This window comes from Cyprinodon variegatus, unplaced genomic scaffold, assembly GCF_000732505.1.
Source record: "Cyprinodon variegatus isolate N-32 unplaced genomic scaffold, C_variegatus-1.0 Scaffold187, whole genome shotgun sequence".
In the NCBI taxonomy this organism is placed as follows: domain Eukaryota; kingdom Metazoa; phylum Chordata; class Actinopteri; order Cyprinodontiformes; family Cyprinodontidae; genus Cyprinodon; species Cyprinodon variegatus.
In genome coordinates, this window is record NW_015150640.1 from 36,176 (window position 1) to 56,862 (window position 20,687).

General features: G+C 37.0%; 2 protein-coding genes across 2 annotated transcripts in view; one reads left to right on the forward strand and one right to left on the reverse strand.

The window, feature by feature from the left end:
• The window catches only part of ankrd13c (ankyrin repeat domain 13C), a 32,836-nt gene extending 30,927 nt beyond the window's left edge, over nucleotides 1-1,909 (reverse strand). Inside the window, exon 1 of the mRNA XM_015379232.1 lies at nucleotides 1,246-1,909. Within this exon, the coding sequence (XP_015234718.1) occupies nucleotides 1,246-1,609 (364 nt within the window). The 5' untranslated portion in view covers nucleotides 1,610-1,909. The remainder of the gene's footprint in view (nucleotides 1-1,245) is intronic.
• Nucleotides 1,910-6,135: 4,226 nt separating this feature from the next.
• Nucleotides 6,136-19,653, forward strand: cth (cystathionine gamma-lyase). The gene is made up of 12 exons (XM_015379204.1): nucleotides 6,136-6,318; nucleotides 8,276-8,357; nucleotides 9,146-9,241; nucleotides 9,325-9,434; nucleotides 9,666-9,800; nucleotides 9,885-9,942; nucleotides 11,227-11,304; nucleotides 11,687-11,839; nucleotides 13,675-13,796; nucleotides 14,202-14,254; nucleotides 14,492-14,630; nucleotides 18,730-19,653. The coding sequence occupies exons 1-12, from the start codon at nucleotides 6,136-6,138 to the stop codon at nucleotides 18,745-18,747; spliced, it is 1,227 nt and encodes a 408-aa protein (XP_015234690.1). The 3' UTR covers nucleotides 18,748-19,653.
• The last annotated feature ends 1,034 nt before the right edge of the window (nucleotides 19,654-20,687 follow it).

Below are 20,687 nucleotides of genomic sequence, written 5' to 3' on the forward strand. Positions count from 1 at the left end.
GAACTTTGGACATAATAGAGAAAACAGTAAATGAAGGGTATTTGATACAGATAGTAGCTATGAACCTGATAGAAATTATGAAATTAAAATATCATAACAATTTAGTTAAAAGGTCATATTAGAGTAAAACAAAAGGAATCTTGTGCATATATAGCAATTTTAAACACTCTTTTCACACTAAATGAATAATCTGAAGCTTCCCTCACTGAAAAAGTAGGAAAATACTAAGTATGCATGATGATGAACATATTATAAAGAGTAAATATTTCTTATAAATGTAGCACCTTTCATCGACATAAATCAGTGTTTGAAAAGGACTACAAACGTGTTCTATAATATCTACATTGTGCAACAGTAGCAAATCATGATACTTTTATTTCATTGACTAGGTCTGAACATCTTCTGCTCTCTCAGGGGTGTTTTTTAAGCAAATTAAAAACTCTCTTAATGTTTGGCTAAGATAATTACATTCTGTAACAACTTATTTTATTTTCTTCTGTGTGAATGTTTGACTGAAGCTGTGGACTGAAATTAACTTCCCGTTGAACCGCTACATTTGATTTTACTGTTATAATTTCACACATATAAAAAAAGGTTTTTCTAGTAGAACAGAGCAAAAAGAGAGTGCTTGCATCCACGTAGCTCATTACTATTTTGGTCAGAAATAGAGCATAAATTAGGTGGTCTACCAATAAAAAAAGGCTTTTCAAGTCAGCATATGACATATTTCCCTTTTAGAGAAATTAGGGCTGTGTGTTCACCTTCCTTGTTTTTTTAACCTGTTTACTACACAACTTTAGATTACAGACCTGGAAGGGAGGAAATCCTGACCATAACTCATAAAAACAGCTTTAAAGAAGATAAATATGTTCTCTAAACTAGATTAAAGCACATCAGAGCACATTAAGCTGGTTGGTGTTGAAGTTAGTTTTGATGTATTTAATAAATGAGAGAATGTGTCACATTTTTAGTATTTATTTAGCTTTGAAGTGAGCTATTAAAAACCTGTTCAATCCCCCGCCGGGATAATTGGTGGATAGCAAGTTTATAACAGGGTGTTGGATTTAAACTAGTGTTTTGTCAGGAGTTATTCGGGCCTTGCGTGAAAAAGCCTCGCCTACTTTTACGGATGATGGAGACTAATGGTATATTACAAAAAATAAAGATGATTTACTGTAGCTTGAAAGTGTTTAATTTTGGGGGGAACTCGTGAATCCCACCCTATAAGCAGTAAAGTGAACTCACCATGGACGTCCTTCTGGGCGATATTCTGGGTCCGGATGAGCGACGACAGTCGCCGGACATCTCCTTTAAACACACATTCGTGCACTGGAAAGTCCAACCCGGGTTTGATGATGGGGTTTTTGTTGTTGTCATCAATAACATCCGTTGTTGTCAGTGTGTTGTTTGTGTTACCATTATTCTGTGACTGCGTGGACGGCGACTTGATTAACTTGTGGTTGCTGAATATTTTACTCGCCCTGCTCTTGTTGTTCGCCTTGGGGACGGCAAAAGTCCCGGTGGCAGCCTCCTCGTCCGGCTCCAGCAGATCTTCGTCCTTGCTTGGCCTCTGGTCCTTCCGCAGCGAGCGGAGCTTCTCTCCGGTCATTTTCTACACGGTTATCGCTGACGGAGCGGAGGGTGTCGCCACCGACGATGACCCACCGGGCGAACTGATGCGATTCGCCGGTTGTAGCTCCTTACGCAAGCGCTGGAAAATGTACAACATTTAATTTAACAAAAACCCGTCCGACAAAAGGTACGGAACCGCCACTCTTCTCGAAGATAACGAAGCGGTAGCGTTGTTTACCGATTTATTGTCTGAGCAAACTGCTCCCTACCCTCCCGCCGGCCTGTAAACTGTAGGTGCTGTTCACAGAAGCGTCTCTCCACTTCACTAGTACGAAAGATTCCGCCTTAAAATATCGCGAGAGTTTAGGAAAGGTTACTAACGGTTATTACCACTTTGGTGACTGCAAAGTTGTATTTGCGCCCCTATTAAAATCCTGTTTTGTTATACGGGTTAGCACAAATAATCTCTCAACATTTTTATCATATTATTACTAAAAACGACAAAAGATGCAAATTCTCCAATCACTTTCATCATTTTTTGCCTGTACAGTACATGAAGTAATTTCGCAGGTTATATTTTAATTGTTTACAAAGGGCCTTCCAGAGATAATAACTTTAATAATAATAATAAATAAAAAATAAAAAAAACTCAACGACAGGGGCGGAGCTAGATGGGGGGCCAGGGGTGGTCATGGCCACCCTTAGCCAATCATTGGCCACCCCTGTGGTCACCTACCATTTATTTCCCTCTAGTACAGATGGTGGAAACAGTAATACTCTGGAATATTCAAAACATTTTAATTTTTGATATATTAACAATTACTTGACAACAAAAACACTGGTTACTGTAATTATGTACATCAATATACTAACATTAAAGATGATAAGTACAGAATTCCAGCAGAAATAGATTTTGCGGTTTATGGGGTAAAGAGAACATTATGTCTCTGCAAGTCATCTAGGAGTCTTCAGTGAAATCATTAATAACTTTTAATAAAAACGTATTAAATAATACATTTATGTAGATATGAGTTCTTGTAAATATCCATTTTATGCAGAAGGATTACTTATAAAAGTAGTTAAGTAATGACAATGGAAAAGCTGTTCACCCAAAACTCAAACCTGAGAGAATTTTATCCACTATACCGTTGATTTAGAAAGCAAAAATTTTGATTATATTTGTCTATTTGTAAGCAAAGACTGTGATAAAATATAGCTTGTCTTTATTTAGAAAATATGGATGTTTAGCTCATTAATTTTCCTGTTGGAACAGTGTAGATTGACAGAGAGGTTTTGGTGCCTATCTGCTTTTGTCCACCCCTCAGTGTACATTTGTTATTGCCTGGCCCCCCTTATAAAAATGTTCTGGCTACGCCTATGCTCAGGCTAATAAAGAAAGGCGACTCTCCTCTACTGTAGGAACACTTCCAGAACTTCTGGAGATTGCTCACAAAGAAGAATTCTTCATAAACTTAAGAAAATTATGGAAAACGGTGAGCATCCTCTTCAGAAGATTTCTAAACAACAGAGAGTCTTCAGTCAGAGGCTTCTCCAGATGCATTGCAAGACAGACCGATACAGAAGATCCTTCAAACTCACAACACCATGTTAAAAAATAGCTTATGCATTGCTGCAACATTTAATTTCCGTGGATTAATAAGGTATTTTTGAATTGAAGTGAATGTCTTTAGACCTGAGTAAAGCTCCAAACCAGTGAATTTGGAAGTTTAAATCGATAAACATTTTTAAAGAAAAAATGGTAAACAGTTTCTTTTTCTTCATTTGTTTTTATAACTGATGAAGAATAAAACCTATGTGAAACATATAAGATGTTTGAGGTTTTGTTTGTTTAGTAACCATTTACTGATGTTTTTACTTGTAGTCACAGTACTTTGCAAGAATGGACCTGATTAACTTTCCTTGATGGCTTTTCTTTAAAAGAAACTATATGCATATATAGAAAGTTAAAAAATTTGTAAAGAATTTTATGGTTTGTGACTTCTTTTTAACTTGTAATTCACAAATTACTGAGAAGCACGTTTTTCTTATCAAACCCAATGAAATTCAATCACATTTATGGAGTGCATGATATACATTTGAACGGTTTTTGAAGGCAATTGGTTAAACAGTATTTTCTTTGGTTTCATCATAATCGAGGTTATGATTAAGGCAACTCTTGTTTTCATTTTGTATACACAGAGTGTATACGAAATGAAATTTCCTTTAGTACAGCTTTGTAGACAGTAAATTAACATTTCCATTCCATAAAGTGCAGCAGTGATAAAATGTAAACAGTGTGGGAGAAAAAAACATGGTGCAAAAAAAACACATTGATGTGGAAGCTCAGAGCATTAATATATATGATGCAAATATGCAATATTTTTGGTTTGGTGTTATCAGTGTGATGCAGAGTCTGTGCCATGATTTGGAGATTTGCACATCCACACCAAAGTTTCTTCTTATTTTGTCACTTAAATTTGTCCTATACTTTTTTATGGCTCAACTGCATAAAAAAGGATGGCCCACAGGGTCATCCTATCAAAATTATCTGGAATTGGGGTTATAAAGTACAAAGAAATAATAATAATAATGTATTGTAATCACTTTTACTATTTCAGTTAATTCCAGTTCATTTATATAGCTCCAATTCACTTCACATTCTCAATGCAAAACCAAGAGAAAACCAACTGATTGCATAACCTAATTGACTCGAAAGCAGCCCCCAATGCCAAACATGGTTGTAGCGACAGTAGAGAGTAAAACTCCCTTTTAACAGGAAGAAACCTCCAACAGAACCAGGTTCAGTGTGAGCGCCATCTAACGAGGGCGACTGGGGTTCAAGGAGACAGAAGCAGACATACAGAAAGAAGCAGAGATACAACAAGTAACTGTCAACCAGCTCCACAGGCAGTTCCATCCAGGAAAGACACAGCCAGGCAGATGAGCTCTGAGCCAGCTGCCATGTCAGAGGTCGAAAGAGAGCACATATAGTTAGTCACAATAAGAGAAACAGGACTACACTGAAAAAACAGGTCAAGCTCCAACATCTAAAAAATGGTGGTGTTGATGGCAGCTGATATTTATCTCTGCGATGATATCACAGCCTAACAGGAACAGGGTGACCAGATGTCCTCTTTTTTCTGGACATGTCCTACTTTTGATACCTAAAAAAATGTCCAGGGGGAATTTCAAAATCGTCCGGGAATTTGGTAGAATAACGTGCAGCAGAACCGAGCTGTGAGCTCTGGGGCTGGTCCAGGAACTCCGGCGGATGGGGGGAGGGAGTCAGATAGAATGAAGCAAAATGATGAAATGTTTCTCTAGCAGTCTAAGCCTATAGCAGCATAACTATAGAGAAAGCTCATGATAACTTGAGCCACTCTAACTATACGCTTTATCAACAAGGAAAGTTTGAAACCTACCCTTGAAAGTAGACAGAGTGTCTGCCTCATGGACTAAAACTGGTAGTTGGTTCCACAGGAGAGGAGCCTGATAACTAAAAGGTCTGCCTTCCATTCTTCTTTTGGAAATTCTAGGAACCACTTGTAAGCCTGCAGAATGAGAGTGAAGCGCTCTGTTAGGGACATAAGAAATAACCAGATCTCTGATATGACAGAGCTTGGCCATTCAAAGCTTTACATGTGAGAAGGAGGATTTTAAATTCTGTTTTGGATTTAACAGGAAGACAATGAAGAGAAGCTAGAATAGGAGAGATACGATCTCTGTTTTTAAAATTCATAAGAACTCTGGGTGCAGCATTTTGGATCGGCTCAATGCTTGTACCTACAGTCTGTGGACTTCCTGAGTGTAAAAAAAAAATAGTCCAGTCTTGCAATTTTCATAGATGAAAGAAGGAACTTCTAGAAACATCTTTGATAAGGGATTTAAATGACATGTCCTGATTAAAAATAACATCAAGATTTTTTACTTTATCTGAGATCAATTTAATCCCTTCCAGATGAAGTACAATATACTGTATATCAGTCCTGCTTGGTTTGAGCAGAAATGAGCAAAGAGAATCTTTGTTATCTTTGAAAGTGTAGATGTAATAGTTCTTACGGAACACTTCCACCCCCTGTGGTTCAAGCAAGAGAGTACACGCGGAACTGCAGTCCTTTTTCCTGGGCTCAATCAGCAACAGTGAGAGGTGCCATTATTACTCCAACTGCTTGCATTTTTATATATATATATATATATATGTATATGTATATAAAATAAAATAATATATAATATGCAATATATATCACCAGTGTGAACTGAAATGAAAAATGTTTTTCAAGCGAGACAGCCAAACCCTCCTGATTCAAAGAACAAGAATCGTTGCATCATAGCGCCAGGACTGACAGGAGCGCAAACAACGTGCTGTCGTCATAGACATCGGACGCCCCCTATATCTCAACCAATCAGAGCCGCTCTCTGCATGCCACTAAGCGCTGATTGGTTGAGAAGGACGGGCTTGTCGAACGGCCCCGTTGAATAGTATTTCCCCCCCCACACACTATTAACCGCTATGCGCTCCCATCCCGGGTACAGTTCGTGGTGAATTTAGGAAACAACACAGCCATGGCCCAGTCGAACAAAGACGAAACCGACGATTTGTTCGCCGGCTTCCGCACTGCTTTTAAATCTTTCGCCACAGATGCCATACACATCGGCCAGGAGCCGGAGCAGTGGACATCAATGGCTGTAGTGCCGCCGATTTCGCTGTCCACCACCTTCAAACAGCTCTCCCCGGGAAACCACGCTGTAAGTAGCCGGTTAGGAGTCGGTTATTTAAGCCGGAAGGACATGTGGAAGATTCCCATGTTACAGAATCAGCCAATAATTGATCTGTTTACATAAGGCTGTTTTACGCATTAAACATGTTAGATATGGACTCTAACCTCAGAGCCTTTTTAAACATTGATTTATTGTATTAGAGTGTGCTTCTTGAACCAGAGATATAAACATGCAGTAAAGCTATGATCTATATTTTTTTTATCTATTTCAAACGGTAAATTTAGACAGTTAAACCTTTGTAATTGTTTCAATAATGTTTAAAAGGCTCTTTTCTCATTTACTAAGTGTTGTGATCACTGCTTTTACAGCTTATGTAAAGCCAAAATGATGGTCCAAAAAACCTAAATCTATAGAAGAAATCAAGCACCCAGCTTTACAACCAACAACTCTATTCACTATTAAAAATGTAAGCTTCTTCCTGCACTAAGAAGCTAAATATATTCCTGTACCAATAATGCATGGTGGTGGTCACATCATGATGGTCTGCTTTGCTGCCAGTGGATTAAACAAAGTGTTTGAATAGTTTATTAGCCTCTACTTAATAAGACTGTTTGGACAAACCGAAATAGACATTAAAACTGCTGTTGGAATAGAAAATAATTATATTACGGTATATATAAATATAATATATTATAAACAGCTATACTCTCTGCCACTCTTTTATGCCTCCTAATAAGTTGCATAGTGACTGAGTCTTGCTTTATATTAAAGTGCTTGAAATATGTCACGCTGTTTAGTGAATCTTTTTTTATGTTTGATTTCAGAAATACACTATTTGATGATCTTTATATTTAGGGAGAAGCATTTATAGTCTAAGAGATAAGAGTGTTTATTTATATATAGCCAGCTGTCAAGCTATCACACTATCATTATTTAAGTTCCTTTTTCAAACTAATATGATCAGTTTTCTTAGTACATACACTATATTTATCCGTAGGGTTTATCTTACCATGCTGAGTATGTATGTATATAGGCTATTATGTTCTCTGTAATTGTTACTGCACAGGGAGCCTTTATAAAGGAGCATGTTAACAATCTCATTTGTCCCAATAACTTATTTGTAATTATTGTCAAAACAGATTTCCTACACCATCTGTTATCAGTCAGATCTGTTAGTCAAGTCTATGACTGAAGGTTTCTGAAAATCTTTAAGCATTCCTTTTAGCAGCAACGATACACACATTTACTTGCTGTTTTCTGTCAATGATTACATGGCTTGTTATATGGAAACTTAATTTTTACACTACAAGTTAGGTATTGAGCTTTTGCATTAAAAAAGCACATAAAATAGCTTTCTGTACAGGGAGATTATTACAGTTCTCGTTAACTCTTGTTGGACAGGTCAAGGATTAAAGGTCTGCAGAACATTATCAGCAAAAACAAAACTTTCCATTCAATTGATATTGTAAATGTTACACACCAAACACATTCCCAGTTAGTCTGCAAATTCAACTAACTTTTCTTGTGTTAAAACGTGCCTCCAGAGACTCCCTCATTAGCCTGAATGTTATTTTTTCCTTCTATTAATCAAAAACAGCTCCTAGTAGGTAAAGTAATGTTATTTTTTTGTTGTTGCTGTTTCTAAAGAAAATGTCTATTTTCTCAGAATTGGTAAATGATTGTTGCAAACTAAACAAGGTCTTATAGATATAGGGAAGCATTTCTGCATACAGTTTGTTGTAGATAAAGCTGATAGAGTATTTCTATGTTACAGATGGTGTTTCTCACTTACAGCCACCAATATATTCCCAGAGGGTCTACTATAGGCAACCATTTAGAAATACCAGCTGCTACAATACTAGCCTCAGTACATTTTTTTTTATTTATTTAAAATGTACTCACCCTTTAATTGTGATGTTTTTGTCATTGCATGTTCAATGTACAAGTTTCTAGCAATCTAAGTATTCCCCTTTTCTTTGCAAAGGGTTTTGAGTACAGTCGGAGTGGAAACCCTACCAGAAACTGTCTGGAGAAGGCTGTGGCAGCGCTGGATGGAGCAAAATACTGTAAGTAACCTGATTATTTAATCACTGCTGCACTTTATGCAATGGAAATGTTCATTTGCTCTTTGAAAAGCGGTGCTAAAGGAAATTTTGTTTTGTATAAAGTCTGTATACAAAATCACAACAAAGGTTGTCTAAGTCATTATAAGTCAACAGATTCTGAACTTTCTTATCGGCATTGGAAAAGTTTCCTCTTTATTTCTATTTACAATAAGAAAGAGGTCAGGGTTGGAAAGACATAAATGCTGATGAAGATTCTCAGTCATCCAGGTCATAGTCATTCAGTAAAAGTTTTTTAAAAAATCCACTGGACTTGGTTTCCAAAGGTTTGAAGACGTTTCGCTTCCCCTCCAGGAAGCTTTCTCAGACATTTGAATTGAGAAAGCTTCCTGGAGGGGAAGCGAAACGTCTTTAAACCTTTGGAAACCAAGTCCGGTGAATTGTTTTTTAAACTTTTACGGAGAGAAAGACATAAATATAATAATCATGCTCCCCTGTTAGCTCCGTCTTCATCCACAATGGAACACTGCAGTAGTCGCATTATTGCAGCAGTAGATCTTGGCAACAAGGAGCCACAGAGATGAAATTCTCGGATCCCCAAACCTCAGGCATCTGGCCACACCTAGAAAACCTGTGTGTGAAAGTTATAAACAGGACCTCCCCAGAACTAGCATATAACAGGGAAATGTCCAGAAACCTTGAAAATTTAGACTAGGATAAAAAATCCCCAACAAAACTATAGAGCAGACCTCTTTTGACTACTTGATTTGCATTGTGCCCCAACCCCACAGGCCTTGCCTTTGCTTCAGGACTTGCAGCCACATTGACCATCACCCATATGCTGAAGAAGGGAGATGGGATCGTCTGCATGGATGATGTATACGGAGGTGAGGTGCAACTTTGTGATGCTTGTGTGCGTACATCTGCCATGATGCTGGGAATCTAATTGCTGTGCTTGTTCACTGTAAAGGCACCAACCGATACTTCCAAAGAGTTGCATCTGGATTTGGGCTGGAGACGACCTTTGCTGATTGTACGAAACCTGAGCTGCTTAAGGCTGCCCTGAAACCCAACACCAAAGTAGGTCAAGGATAGATGCAATAAAAAAAGAGGATAACTTGCTGTTCTTTAAAAAAAAAAAAAAAAAAAATCAAAATTACGGTATCTATATTCATTTATGTCGGTTTTTGTTGTGTTTTTTTTCGCTGATTCAGTGAGTATTAATCAGTACTTAGCATTGTCACCATTTATTTAACCCTAATGTTTATTTAATCTGAGTGTGTTCTGCAATGATGTGCGCTCTTTTCTTAGCTGGTGTGGCTGGAGACTCCAACCAACCCCATGATGAAGGTGGTGGACATCAGAGCCTGCTCCCAGTTGGTGCACGAGCACAACAAAGACATTGTAGTGGTCGTTGACAACACCTTCATGTCGGCTTATTTCCAGGTTTTTATGATTTCCTGCAATCAGATTTCTGTGGATATATCAAGGATCACTCAGTGAGTAACTTGTTTGTTTTTTAACCCTTAGCGCCCTTTGGCTTTGGGAGCTGATATCTGTATGTACTCAGCCACCAAATACATGAACGGTAGGTCATAGACATTGCCTCTATTTAATATCAGAGCTTTTTGTTATTACAAATTGGTAAATATTTTGGACTAGCAGTTGGATAAGGTAGTTAAACAGCAAACTGTATAATCGCAGTGCTGTAACATTATCCTTGTTATTCATACTCAGAAATGCTTTGATACTCAAACATTGTATCCGGATACATAGGGACGGTATCGATACTAAATACAAGTATTTTTTGCATGTTTTTGCTATTGTTAATAGGATGTTTCCAGTTTATTTACAGATTATAATGGTAATTTCTCAAGTATTGTCAAATAGTGTTGTATTTAGGTTTTTATTTCCATTTGTTACTACACTTTTTTAACCAAGAGAATCTGTTTAGAAAGCACGTTCCATTTTGAGATTGAAAAGTTAGTTTTTCATAATAATGTGTTTTTACGTCTGTAATTATTTGGCATTTGTTTTTATTCCTGTGGTATCAAAGATGGTATCAAATATTTTCCTGGCTATCAATATCAAGTTACAAATTTTACTGTGACAACCCTTCAGGCTCTGATTGCCCCTGCTTGCTTTGAACAGCAAAAAATTAAAACCATGAATATGTCAAAATTGTTAAGGTTAAAACAAACAGAGGCTGCATTTTTTGTTATATTCGAATCACTAATGGAGTTGAGCAGAATAGTTTTTCTGTTAGTTTCATATGTCAACAATATGCTAGTGTGTCCCAAAATGACCAAACCTGACTGAAAAGACAGAATTTATTCAATGTGTGCAATCAGTCCAAGGAAAAAAAACCTCTGGTAAACATTGAAAATAAATCCAAGCCTCAAAAGCTTCAATTAGGGTTTATTTCATTTGTTAACACATCTATTTTGAAGAGAAAGACTAAATTTATGCTGGTAAAGAAGATGTCACACCGGCATTTGTAAATATTCCCAGTAAGCCAGGACCATTCCTAAGTAAACAGGAAACAAGAAAGGGAAAGTCAATACGAACATATCAACCAGAGTGATGTAACTGTTTTAATAAGAATACAGAACAGCCTTTAGTTTTTAAAACAGAACTGACTTATTGCTGATCGTTATTCTCCGTTAAGTTTTAAAGACTTTTATGCCCTACTGTGCTAAATAGACCAAATAAGACCCAAATCAGGTTGTTAAATAAAGCTGAAAAAGCTGCATTTGTAAAAGTTTGGAATGTATTAACCTTTTACTTGCTTTTATTACATCTTTGAATAAGAGATATAGAAAAAAAAATCCTGTCTTATTTCCTGTTCTAACATCCTGTGTTGAATTGGCAGGTCACAGTGATGTGGTGATGGGTCTGGTGTCTGTCAACCGGGAGGATCTGAATGAACGACTGAGGTTTTTGCAAAATGGTGAGAGTATTGAGTATTATGATAAAGTCCTGCTTAAATGCTTCTTATTCTGCTTATATCATACCTTTTTTATCTACAGCTATACATGAACACAGTGATCAAACATAAAAAAAATGATTAGGAACTACGTTGGTTAATCTAAACACTATAGCTATTCCTGTATTTTTTCTTTAAAACCATCCTCTGTCTACAAAGGTTTTGGTAAAGTTACTTGTTGAACTTCTCTTGCATTCTTTCAGCAAACAGCCAGGAGATATTTCTGAGGTCAAAGTCCTTCACCAAACTAAACCTTTTCATTGTTAGGCTATTGTTCTGTTTGCCTAATCTAGCCCTTTCGGAAGCTTTGTCATTAACCTCCCATTTATTTTCTGCCTGTGATCAGCCATCGGCGGTGTACCGTCTCCCTTCGACTGTTACCTCTGTAACCGTGGCTTGAAGACCCTACACCTGCGCATGGAGCAGCACTTTAAAAACGGCATGGCGGCAGCTAGGTTTCTGGAGGCCGATCCCAGGGTGGAGAAGGTCATTTTCCCAGGTGAATTCCTGTAGCGAGAACCATACTTGATTAGACATGCCCTGATTACAGGGAACTGTTTGAAAGGTATTAAAGAAGCAGCTTAAGAGCAGGAGGCTGTTTAGAATGCGTCAAATGGGCGTGTTTATACCGCAAACCCATGAGAAAAGGTTTTTGCTGTAAATAAATTTTGTAAGCATTTGCTTAACAGCGGTTGCAATGATGTGTAGCTGGCATTTTCATAAAGTCTGGCTCACAATGATAAGTGCTTTGATGTTCTCACACAAACTGTGGTAACCTTGTGTAATCAGCTCTGGCGGCTCCACTTCATGATCTACATGCCAGTACACTCTGTTTATGACCTTTCATCTTTTTATGCAACTGTAGGTTTGATAACAATTCAATACTGCATAGTGTCCAATATCAAGGTGCTTATCCCTTTATGCCCTCAGTGAATCATACATTTATGCTTCTCCTGTTGTCTGTACTTCTGTGGATTCGGTGTTTTTAAAGCAACAGTATATAACTTTTAACCACACAGTTTTTTCATTGATAGTAATGAAAACCAAGAACTGTTAGTTTTAATCAATTCTTTATGTATTATTCTTATCCCCATTTACAGCCAGCTTTTATAATTACATTTCAGTGTTCTGGGTTTACTTTACTACTTCCGAACTTGGATGACTATCACTGATGGAACAATGGAATCCAGATAAGGATGAGGGTAAATGTTCAGCCATCAGTTTGTGACCTCAAGCTCAAGCGCACTTGTGTTATGGAGAAGGACAAAGATACAAAGAGTATCAAAAAGTCCAACTCTGAATGGCTCGAAAGAAACAGAATCAAAGATTTAGAGTGGCCTTGTCCAAGTCTTGACTTAAATCCATTTGTTGTAGTGTGGCCTTATACCAAGATTCTCATCTTGGTATAAGAAAATAAAATAAAAGCTGCTCCATTAAAACAATTCTGTAAAGAGCAGTGAGCCAAAATTCTTACACGCTGATGTAAGAGACTTGCTTTCAGTTACTGCAATCGCCTGATATCAGCTGTTGCTGCCAGACCAATTTTGCCTTCTCTCCATTTAAATGAGAGAAAAAAAACATGTTGAAACTGAAGCTCAAGTGCTCCTACTTGATGACAGGGCCAGTAACGCTGTACAACAGCCCCCTCTAGTGCTGGGGCAGAGTTATGTTTGCACACCTTGGTGAGCCAATGAGAGTTTTAACAGCATGGGGTTCATGTTTACACAGCACATCCCTCATGTATATGAGCAAATAAGGAGGTAAATGGGATTATAGACACTGTTACTACAGCTGTTACGCTCACTGTGCGGAAAGGCGCTGGGAAGGAAGCCAAGATGTCAGTCAAAGGGCCGAAGCTGTCATAAAAATGAGCCCATCCTCCGTAATTTGATCATAACGGCAGCACATTTGAGCAAAGCACCCCGCCACTCTTAGATATCCTGGCAAGAATCCTGCAATGATGACAAGTGGTATGCAAGTCTTCATTTAGACTAAAGGACACACTGATTTTTCTTGCACAGATGCAAGAAAAAAAGCATGACTATCTGCCAAATATCGGGCATGTGATGTGTCGGTCTGTAGAAACTGGGGAAATACAGTGAACTTAACTCTGACAGTGATTTACTAGAGGGGACTGTACAGCTAGGAACACAAGTATGGAGTTGTGTCTATCAGTTCATCTGATTCGTTTAAGTAGAAGCATCCAAGCATTGCTACAGGTTATTTAGGACTCAGTTTAAAACAAGAAGTCCATTAAAAAACATCCCTTTTCCTTTACAGGGATATTATATGGTTTTAATGGCTATTTTATCATGTTTTTTCTTCTCATTTTAGGCCTCCCATCCCACCCGCAGTATGAGGTGATGAAGAAACAATGCACAGGGTGTCCAGGGATGATTACCTTCTACATTAAGGGAAAACTCGAGCACGCCACCACCTTCCTCAGCAACCTTAAAGTAATATATAGAGGATTTTTTTCAAACTAGATTGGGTGGAAAGGAATAAAATGCTTGTGAGTGTGGAAGAGGTCCAAGACATGAAATCAGCAATTCTAATGAGAATTAAGTCATCATTTAAAGTATTATCTCTTTAGATAGAGTTAATCTTAATCAGCATGGGAGCTAATCTCATTATTGTATAGCATGTAAACACAGATGTGCTCACAAAAAAATGATAAATCCAATTTAATTGTGCTTTGAATTATGCACTTTGTTTAGCATATTCTTAATTATGGAGGAAATTTCATTATAGTATTTTCTGCTTAAGGTTAAGCACCATGTATCTTTTTTTATCTGTTTGTAGATGCTTTAAATATATGCTGCTATGGTTCATTCCACTTCATGTCTGTTGTTTGTTTTCAGATGTTTGCAGTTGCAGAAAGCCTTGGTGGTTATGAAAGTTTAGCTGAACACCCGTAAGTATCCCCTGGTTTTGGTCCTAAATATAAATTTTAATAGATTGTAGTGTTAAGCATTTATAGTGGAAGATAAACTGCAGTTTGGAATGATGTCACAAGAGGGCAGCAGATATAAAGAAATAAAAAATCTTTGCATTCACAGTTCTGTTTTCATTCAGAACCACTGGATTATTTTTGTTGTTGTTGCTTTATCCAGCTTGTGTGTCACTAACACTGCTTTCTATTTGATCTCAGAGCAATCATGACCCATGCATCGGTGCCTGAGAAGGAGAGGGCCACTCTGGGGATCAGTGACACACTGATCCGACTCTCAGTGGGACTGGAGGACGCAGCTGACATCATTGAAGACCTTGACCAAGCGCTGAACGCTGCCGTAAGTATCAGTTGCCATGAAAACACCAGAAAGTCCTCAGTTTCGTTGTTCAGTTCTGTTAGATTTCCCAAAGTGTCTAAAGCTGAAATTGCCATCTGGGTCCAAGCTAGAAATCAAGTAGCAGGAAGCAGGAAAGCAAAAATACAGTTGGCGGTTGTTACCTTTGCATTTTATATATGCAGTGAGCATTAAAGACCCAATTTATTATTCAACTTTTATATCCCATTTATGCTGACTGTTAGTGAACAGTTATTTATTTTGTGAATATAGAGTGATCGATTTTAGCGAGACACTATAAAACCTGAGAAGCCAAATCACCTAATGAGAGCAAGTATAAAACTGTTTACTTGAGAGGCAGACTTAACTGACTCATATCAAAGTAACAATTTGCAGTAAAAAGGCTGCGGTGTATTAATTTACATAAAATAATGTACAATACTACTCATATCTTCAGACATTTGGTCATAGTATGAATCTTCAGTCTGCTTAGAAAGTGACAGCGCTGTATTTATTTATTTTATTTTTATTTTACCTTTATTTTACCAGGAAGTCCCTTGAGATAAAATCTCTTTTTCAAGTGAGACCTGGCCAAGAGGCAGCAGTACAGTAAGACATATAAGAACACAGGACAACATAATAAAATCAATCATAAACTAGACTCTAGAATAACAGGTACAATTCTCTGTGCAAGCGGTTTTCAATAGTGATTTAAAATGTAGGTTTGGGGAGCAGCTCAAAGAGGGTGTCAGTATTATTTTCTAAAGATCCTCTATGGGCAACAAAATTAGAAAATTACTTAGTTCTGCTTAAATTTTTTTAATTTGCAAGAGTTAGAACATTATTAGATTATTGAATTTATGACATAAAGAATTGTTCACATGACTGTGTTATGAGCAGGTATTGGTTGCTAAAATGTATCCAAGCGGTCTCTTTGTCCATCCATCCATCCATCCATCCATCCATCCATCCATCCATCCATCCATCCATCCATCCATCCATCCATCCATCCATCCATCCATCCATTTCTTATTAACTTAAGGTTAATCGGTTAATAGAGAGAGACTGTATGATCTGGTTGAACTGTAAAGTGCCTTGAGATGACATGTGTTGTGAATTTGGCGCTATATAAATAAACTGAATTGAATTTATTGTTACATATTTTCAGGAATGTAGTTATAATAATATTTTGGATGGTTTTAGTAATTTCTTAACTTTTGTAGGTGCAAGCACTTTGTCTTAAGAAAAAAGGTTAGAAGCCCCCGGTGTATTAAGTGTCATTTAGTGCAGAGAAGAAGTCGTAAAAATGAAGAAAAATCTGGTAATAACATGTTGGGAATATTTACAGAAAGACGGTCGTGGAGGAATAATAAATCATAGCTGTGTTTGGTGTGCAAAAAATCTGTGCTTTACTCTGTGTTGCATCCAGTGCAATATATGTCGAAAGACACTCCTCATTCTCCTCATAAAAACTGCTAGATTAATAGTGTGAAAGCTGCAGGCATTCTCACTATAATGCCCCTCTTTCTACACTTTTTGGACCTCTACCCCTGCTGCAGTTTCTGTGCTATTTCAGCCATTCCAGTTTATAGTTATTCTGCTACCACAGGGCATGGACCACTGCCAGTTTTACACTTTTTAAATGATCTCACTTTTTAAAATCCCCTTAAAATGAATGGTGTTGTAAAACCTTTAAATGCTTTTATAGCTTGCTCATTGCTGAATCCCACATAACGCTGCATACTTCCACCCAGAAACACATTAATTTGCAGATGATGACAAAGCCTTGGGTTATTCCCAAATGATTCGGCTTCTTATTGTCTTCCTCCGTTTCCATCAAATCCCTGTTAAAGGCAATTGTATTTCTGGGCTCAGAGTCAATAACTGAACCAATCAAATGACCCCCTCCTAGCTCTGCCTCTTCATAGTCCCTGATAGTAGGTTGCTAAACATGCTTTTTTTTTCCACAGTTGGGGTGAATCTTGGGACCCCAAATGACAAAGTGTTGAAAGCATAATAATCTGGGTTAGACCATAACACAAACACATTGAGATGATGATAGCATTTTGCTAACAAGAACCTTCAGGCTTTCAGTTCTGTAATGCTTTATTATTGCTTTTTCTTCAAAATGTTATTTTTCAAAAGCGCTCTTTGCACTGATGTCAGCTTATGTTATTTCATTGAAGTTTTTACTTTCTATTGAAGTTGATCTGCTTGTGGTTTTCCTTTTATTTCTGTTTAGCGATTTTTCACATTTCAGTTTGTTGTTTCTTTAGCTGCTGACCTCAACTTTTCTCCCTCAGCTTTCTGCATAAAACACACTTTATTTTCTGTTGTAGCGAATGTAATTTTTCTGATTCTTCTTTATGTTCCTTAAGTTAAAATTAGAACATCAATGCTTTTAAATTAGATCTTCAGTTAATAAAGAATGTATTTAGTTAACTATCTTCCACTGAATGCAGGATAATATTGGTTACCAATAATTATTAGGCGATAATGGACAACTATGTCCTCAAACTGTTAAATAGATTAAAATCTCAACGATAATTAGGACCAATAATAAACTGCTTGATTCTGGAGCATTTGCTCTCCGCCGCTACTACAAGCTTCTGTCGCATGTATTGATGTCACATTACTGCACTTGCCTTAAGAACACTGAAACAACATGGCGCTCTGAGAAGAGGGAGATGCTGCTTTTTATAAAAATAATCTACTGATTAGACCTTAGTTAAATAAGAATAATGATGAATGAGATTTTGTTGCCGTAGTATTATTCCTTTTTGGCATTCTGGATTGTAAAACCACAGTTGCTGTTTTTGTGTTAAAAATCAAGGTTATTTATGAGGAGGCATTATTTCCTATTTCTCAGGAAATGCAATGTTGCAATTTCAACTTACTTCTATTCATTTTACATCCTTTCCAGATCCAATTGTTTGACGGCTTGTCAAGGGATGTTATTATTGCTGAGAATAACAACTACAATTTGTTTTTGTACAGTTAAGGTTTTTTTTTTGTTGCTATAAATAATATTGCTGCAGGTTTATTTTGGTAAAATGAAAGCTATATATATTGTTAATTGGTTTACCTGTATATCTAGTGTTTTATATCAGTTATCAGCCACAAGAAACAGGAAATTATCGCTTGAGAAAAGCCATTATCATACATCCTTACTGTCTGCATCCAAGTTCATCTTGTAGACGTTATCCAAATGTTTTTTATTTTTCCCTCAATCCCTTCATGAAGTAGCTGGTTTCATAATCTCTTCTATTGCACCTCTTTCCTCAGTGATTTTCTAGGATCTCCTATCAAATCCATTTAAATTAAATTGTTAATATTTTATTTTGTGGATGAGGATAATAAATCTGAGTCCCTGTGTGTTTTTATATTAAAAAAAGTAGTTAAATGAATCTCACAGTCTGTTTCTATTTATTTCAACCCATGCTGGTTGATATTCTTCCGCATTAAAAGTTACCAACTGAAATTAGTGCGCTGGTTTGGATAATTCAACTCTTTTTACCAGCTACTGTGTATTTGACCCTTTGGAGGGGATTTAATTGTCTTCCAACCCCCTGTGTGGCTTCCTTTGCTGCTCGACTGCCTGTATCCCCTTTCAGCATTCAGTTAATGTAGCTGCAGCCCTTCTCTGGCAATCTGTTACAAATAGAAATTAAATTGAGGCAAATATATCTCCTGACTTCTATGGTGCCATGTAAAAGGTTCCTCTGATGAGTGAACGTCTTAATTAGATATGACTCCCGAGTCAAGTGGTCCTTATCTAAGGATCTCAAGCAGAAACCTGGAGGTTGGTTAATCATGTAGAGCTCTGTAGAGGTTTGTGGAATTTATATCAGAGTTATTGTTTTCCACCTTCTCTGTGGTTTGTCCTTTCCTAATCAGTCAGTTATCGCGGAATGCCTGGCATTTCTCCTGGCAGCCCCTGTGGTTCATTAAGACAAGGTGACTGATTTTGTAGATTAGACTTTCCTGTTCCTGCTCAATGGGACATTATGAGCCTTCAGATGTAACTTGACATGTCTGTCTTTAAATGTCTCTAAAAGCACAAGATATTGATCTCAGTGTGTTTCCTCTTTGTCTCTGATAGCATCCGAAGAAGAATTGAAACCTCCACTTCCTGTCCTCTGGGCTGGGGTCGTAGTAGAGACGATTCTAGGAGTTCCTGAAGTCTAAACAGCTTTCATGATCAACACTTGGTATCTTGGTTCCACCTTTCTGGGAACAAAATGTTTTGAGCACAGTACAAACTATGTCATCAGTGAATAATTATTACATGATTGTTTGATGCCTTTGCTATAAAAACACTTATAACCTTATTTATCTGATACCATTTTCTTTGTTTACATATTTGTCTTTTTTTTTCTTTAAAAGCTTTATAAGGGAAAAATCCCATTTAGACCAAATCAAATGGTTTCAGTTTCTTAACTACAAAATGTGCTTTTGCAAGTGAAATCTGTATCAAAGTGTTTTGCTAAAGGTAAAGAGAAAGGAAGAAGAGATGCAGCAAAGATCTCCAATATAAATTTGTATCATGGAATAAGGTTCCGCTCATTGGTTGCACTCTATCCCACCCTGCCCCACGCAGCATTGCTATTAAAATTGGTTTTATAGTGCACACTTGTAACTTGTTTTGTTGTGAAACCTTTTTTTTTTTTTAATGTCACCTTAAGATCAAAGGCAGGAACTTTTACATTTACACAGGTTCCTATTGAAGAGATGCAAATCTTCATATGCCCAGGAAAAGAAATGGATCTGGGTGTTTTTAGCCAATGAAAGAAGATAAAGTAATCGAATGTGCTACCAATATTAGTTACTACCTTAATTTGAGTACATTTTCTCAGCATTGACTTACTGTTAATGAGATTTTAAAGACAGCAGTTTTTTTTTTTTTCTGTTCTCTCACAGTTGTCCTTTTGGTTAATGTGAAAAGCAAGATTTTTCCAAAATATCAAGACTCATTATTTTTTATCCATTCTTCAGTTGTTTATTGAGGGAATCCATTAAAATCTGTTTGGAATAAAAGCCATTGAGGGTTTTTTTTCTTCCTACCTGACTCTCCTGACCAGTTCTATGATTAGAAGTTCAGCCTCATGAAAACATAGGTATTTCATAGAGCTTTCCCTACAGGAAGAATACAGATTGATTAGTTATGAAACATCAGTTTCCTGTCACCTTTAAAAGGGGAAATTCTTTCAAGGCAAACATGTCCAACAGTTTGCAAATCTATCAAATTCTATTTATTTACAGTGAACATCAACAATGCAAAACATATATCATCTTAGGGTACTTTAGAGAGACCAATAAATAAAATGATACAGCCCAATGGGAGAAAAGCTTTTAATCTCAGGAAAACCAGAAAACCTGTCATCGATTCTGCAGCAATTCTTCATATAGAGGGAGAGGAAAAGCTCTAGCTCTGCGCAGAAAATCAGTGGATGAGCGAATGTAAACCTCTAGAAATTTCTTATAATTTAGCCATTAAATATTACTATTAATGGCATCCACATGAAGTGACTGACTAATTAGCTTCTTTTTTTTTAAAGACTTTGGTCAAAAGACAGCAACTTCTATCTTGTCTGGATTTAAAACCAAAAACTTTGAAGTCATCCAAGTTTTGATGTCCTCAAGAAATGCCTGTAGTCTATGTAACGACCTAGCTTCATCAGGAACTATGGACAAGTATCATAAGTGAAAATTGATCAAATGCTTGTCTGATAATTTCATCAACTGGGAGCATATATAGTGAAGAGAACTGACTTTAGTACTGATCCCTGTGATACTCCACAAGTTACCCCAGAACTTGAAAAGTATTTCATTGACATGAACAACTTGGAATCTGTCGAACAAATATGACTTAAGCCAGTCTGGTGCTGGTCCCTTAATTTCTGCAGCACCTTCAAACCTTAATGATGTGTGACTGTATCAAATCCAGCACTGTGATCTAAGATATCTTATATCTGTACTAACAACTACAGATATAAGACTATCATTTGTGGCAACAAAATACTACAAGTCACTTTAACCAGTGTTGTTTCAGTGCTATGA

Coding starts and splice junctions, on each gene's coding strand:
- cth (XM_015379204.1), top strand. CDS start 6,136: ATGGCCCAGTCGAACAAAGACGAAACCGACGATTTGTTCGCCGGCTTC. Junction 9,801..9,884: donor TCATGTCGGCTTATTTCCAG/GTTTTTATGATT, acceptor TTTAACCCTTAG/CGCCCTTTGGCTTTGGGAGC. Junction 9,943..11,226: donor AGCCACCAAATACATGAACG/GTAGGTCATAGA, acceptor TTGAATTGGCAG/GTCACAGTGATGTGGTGATG.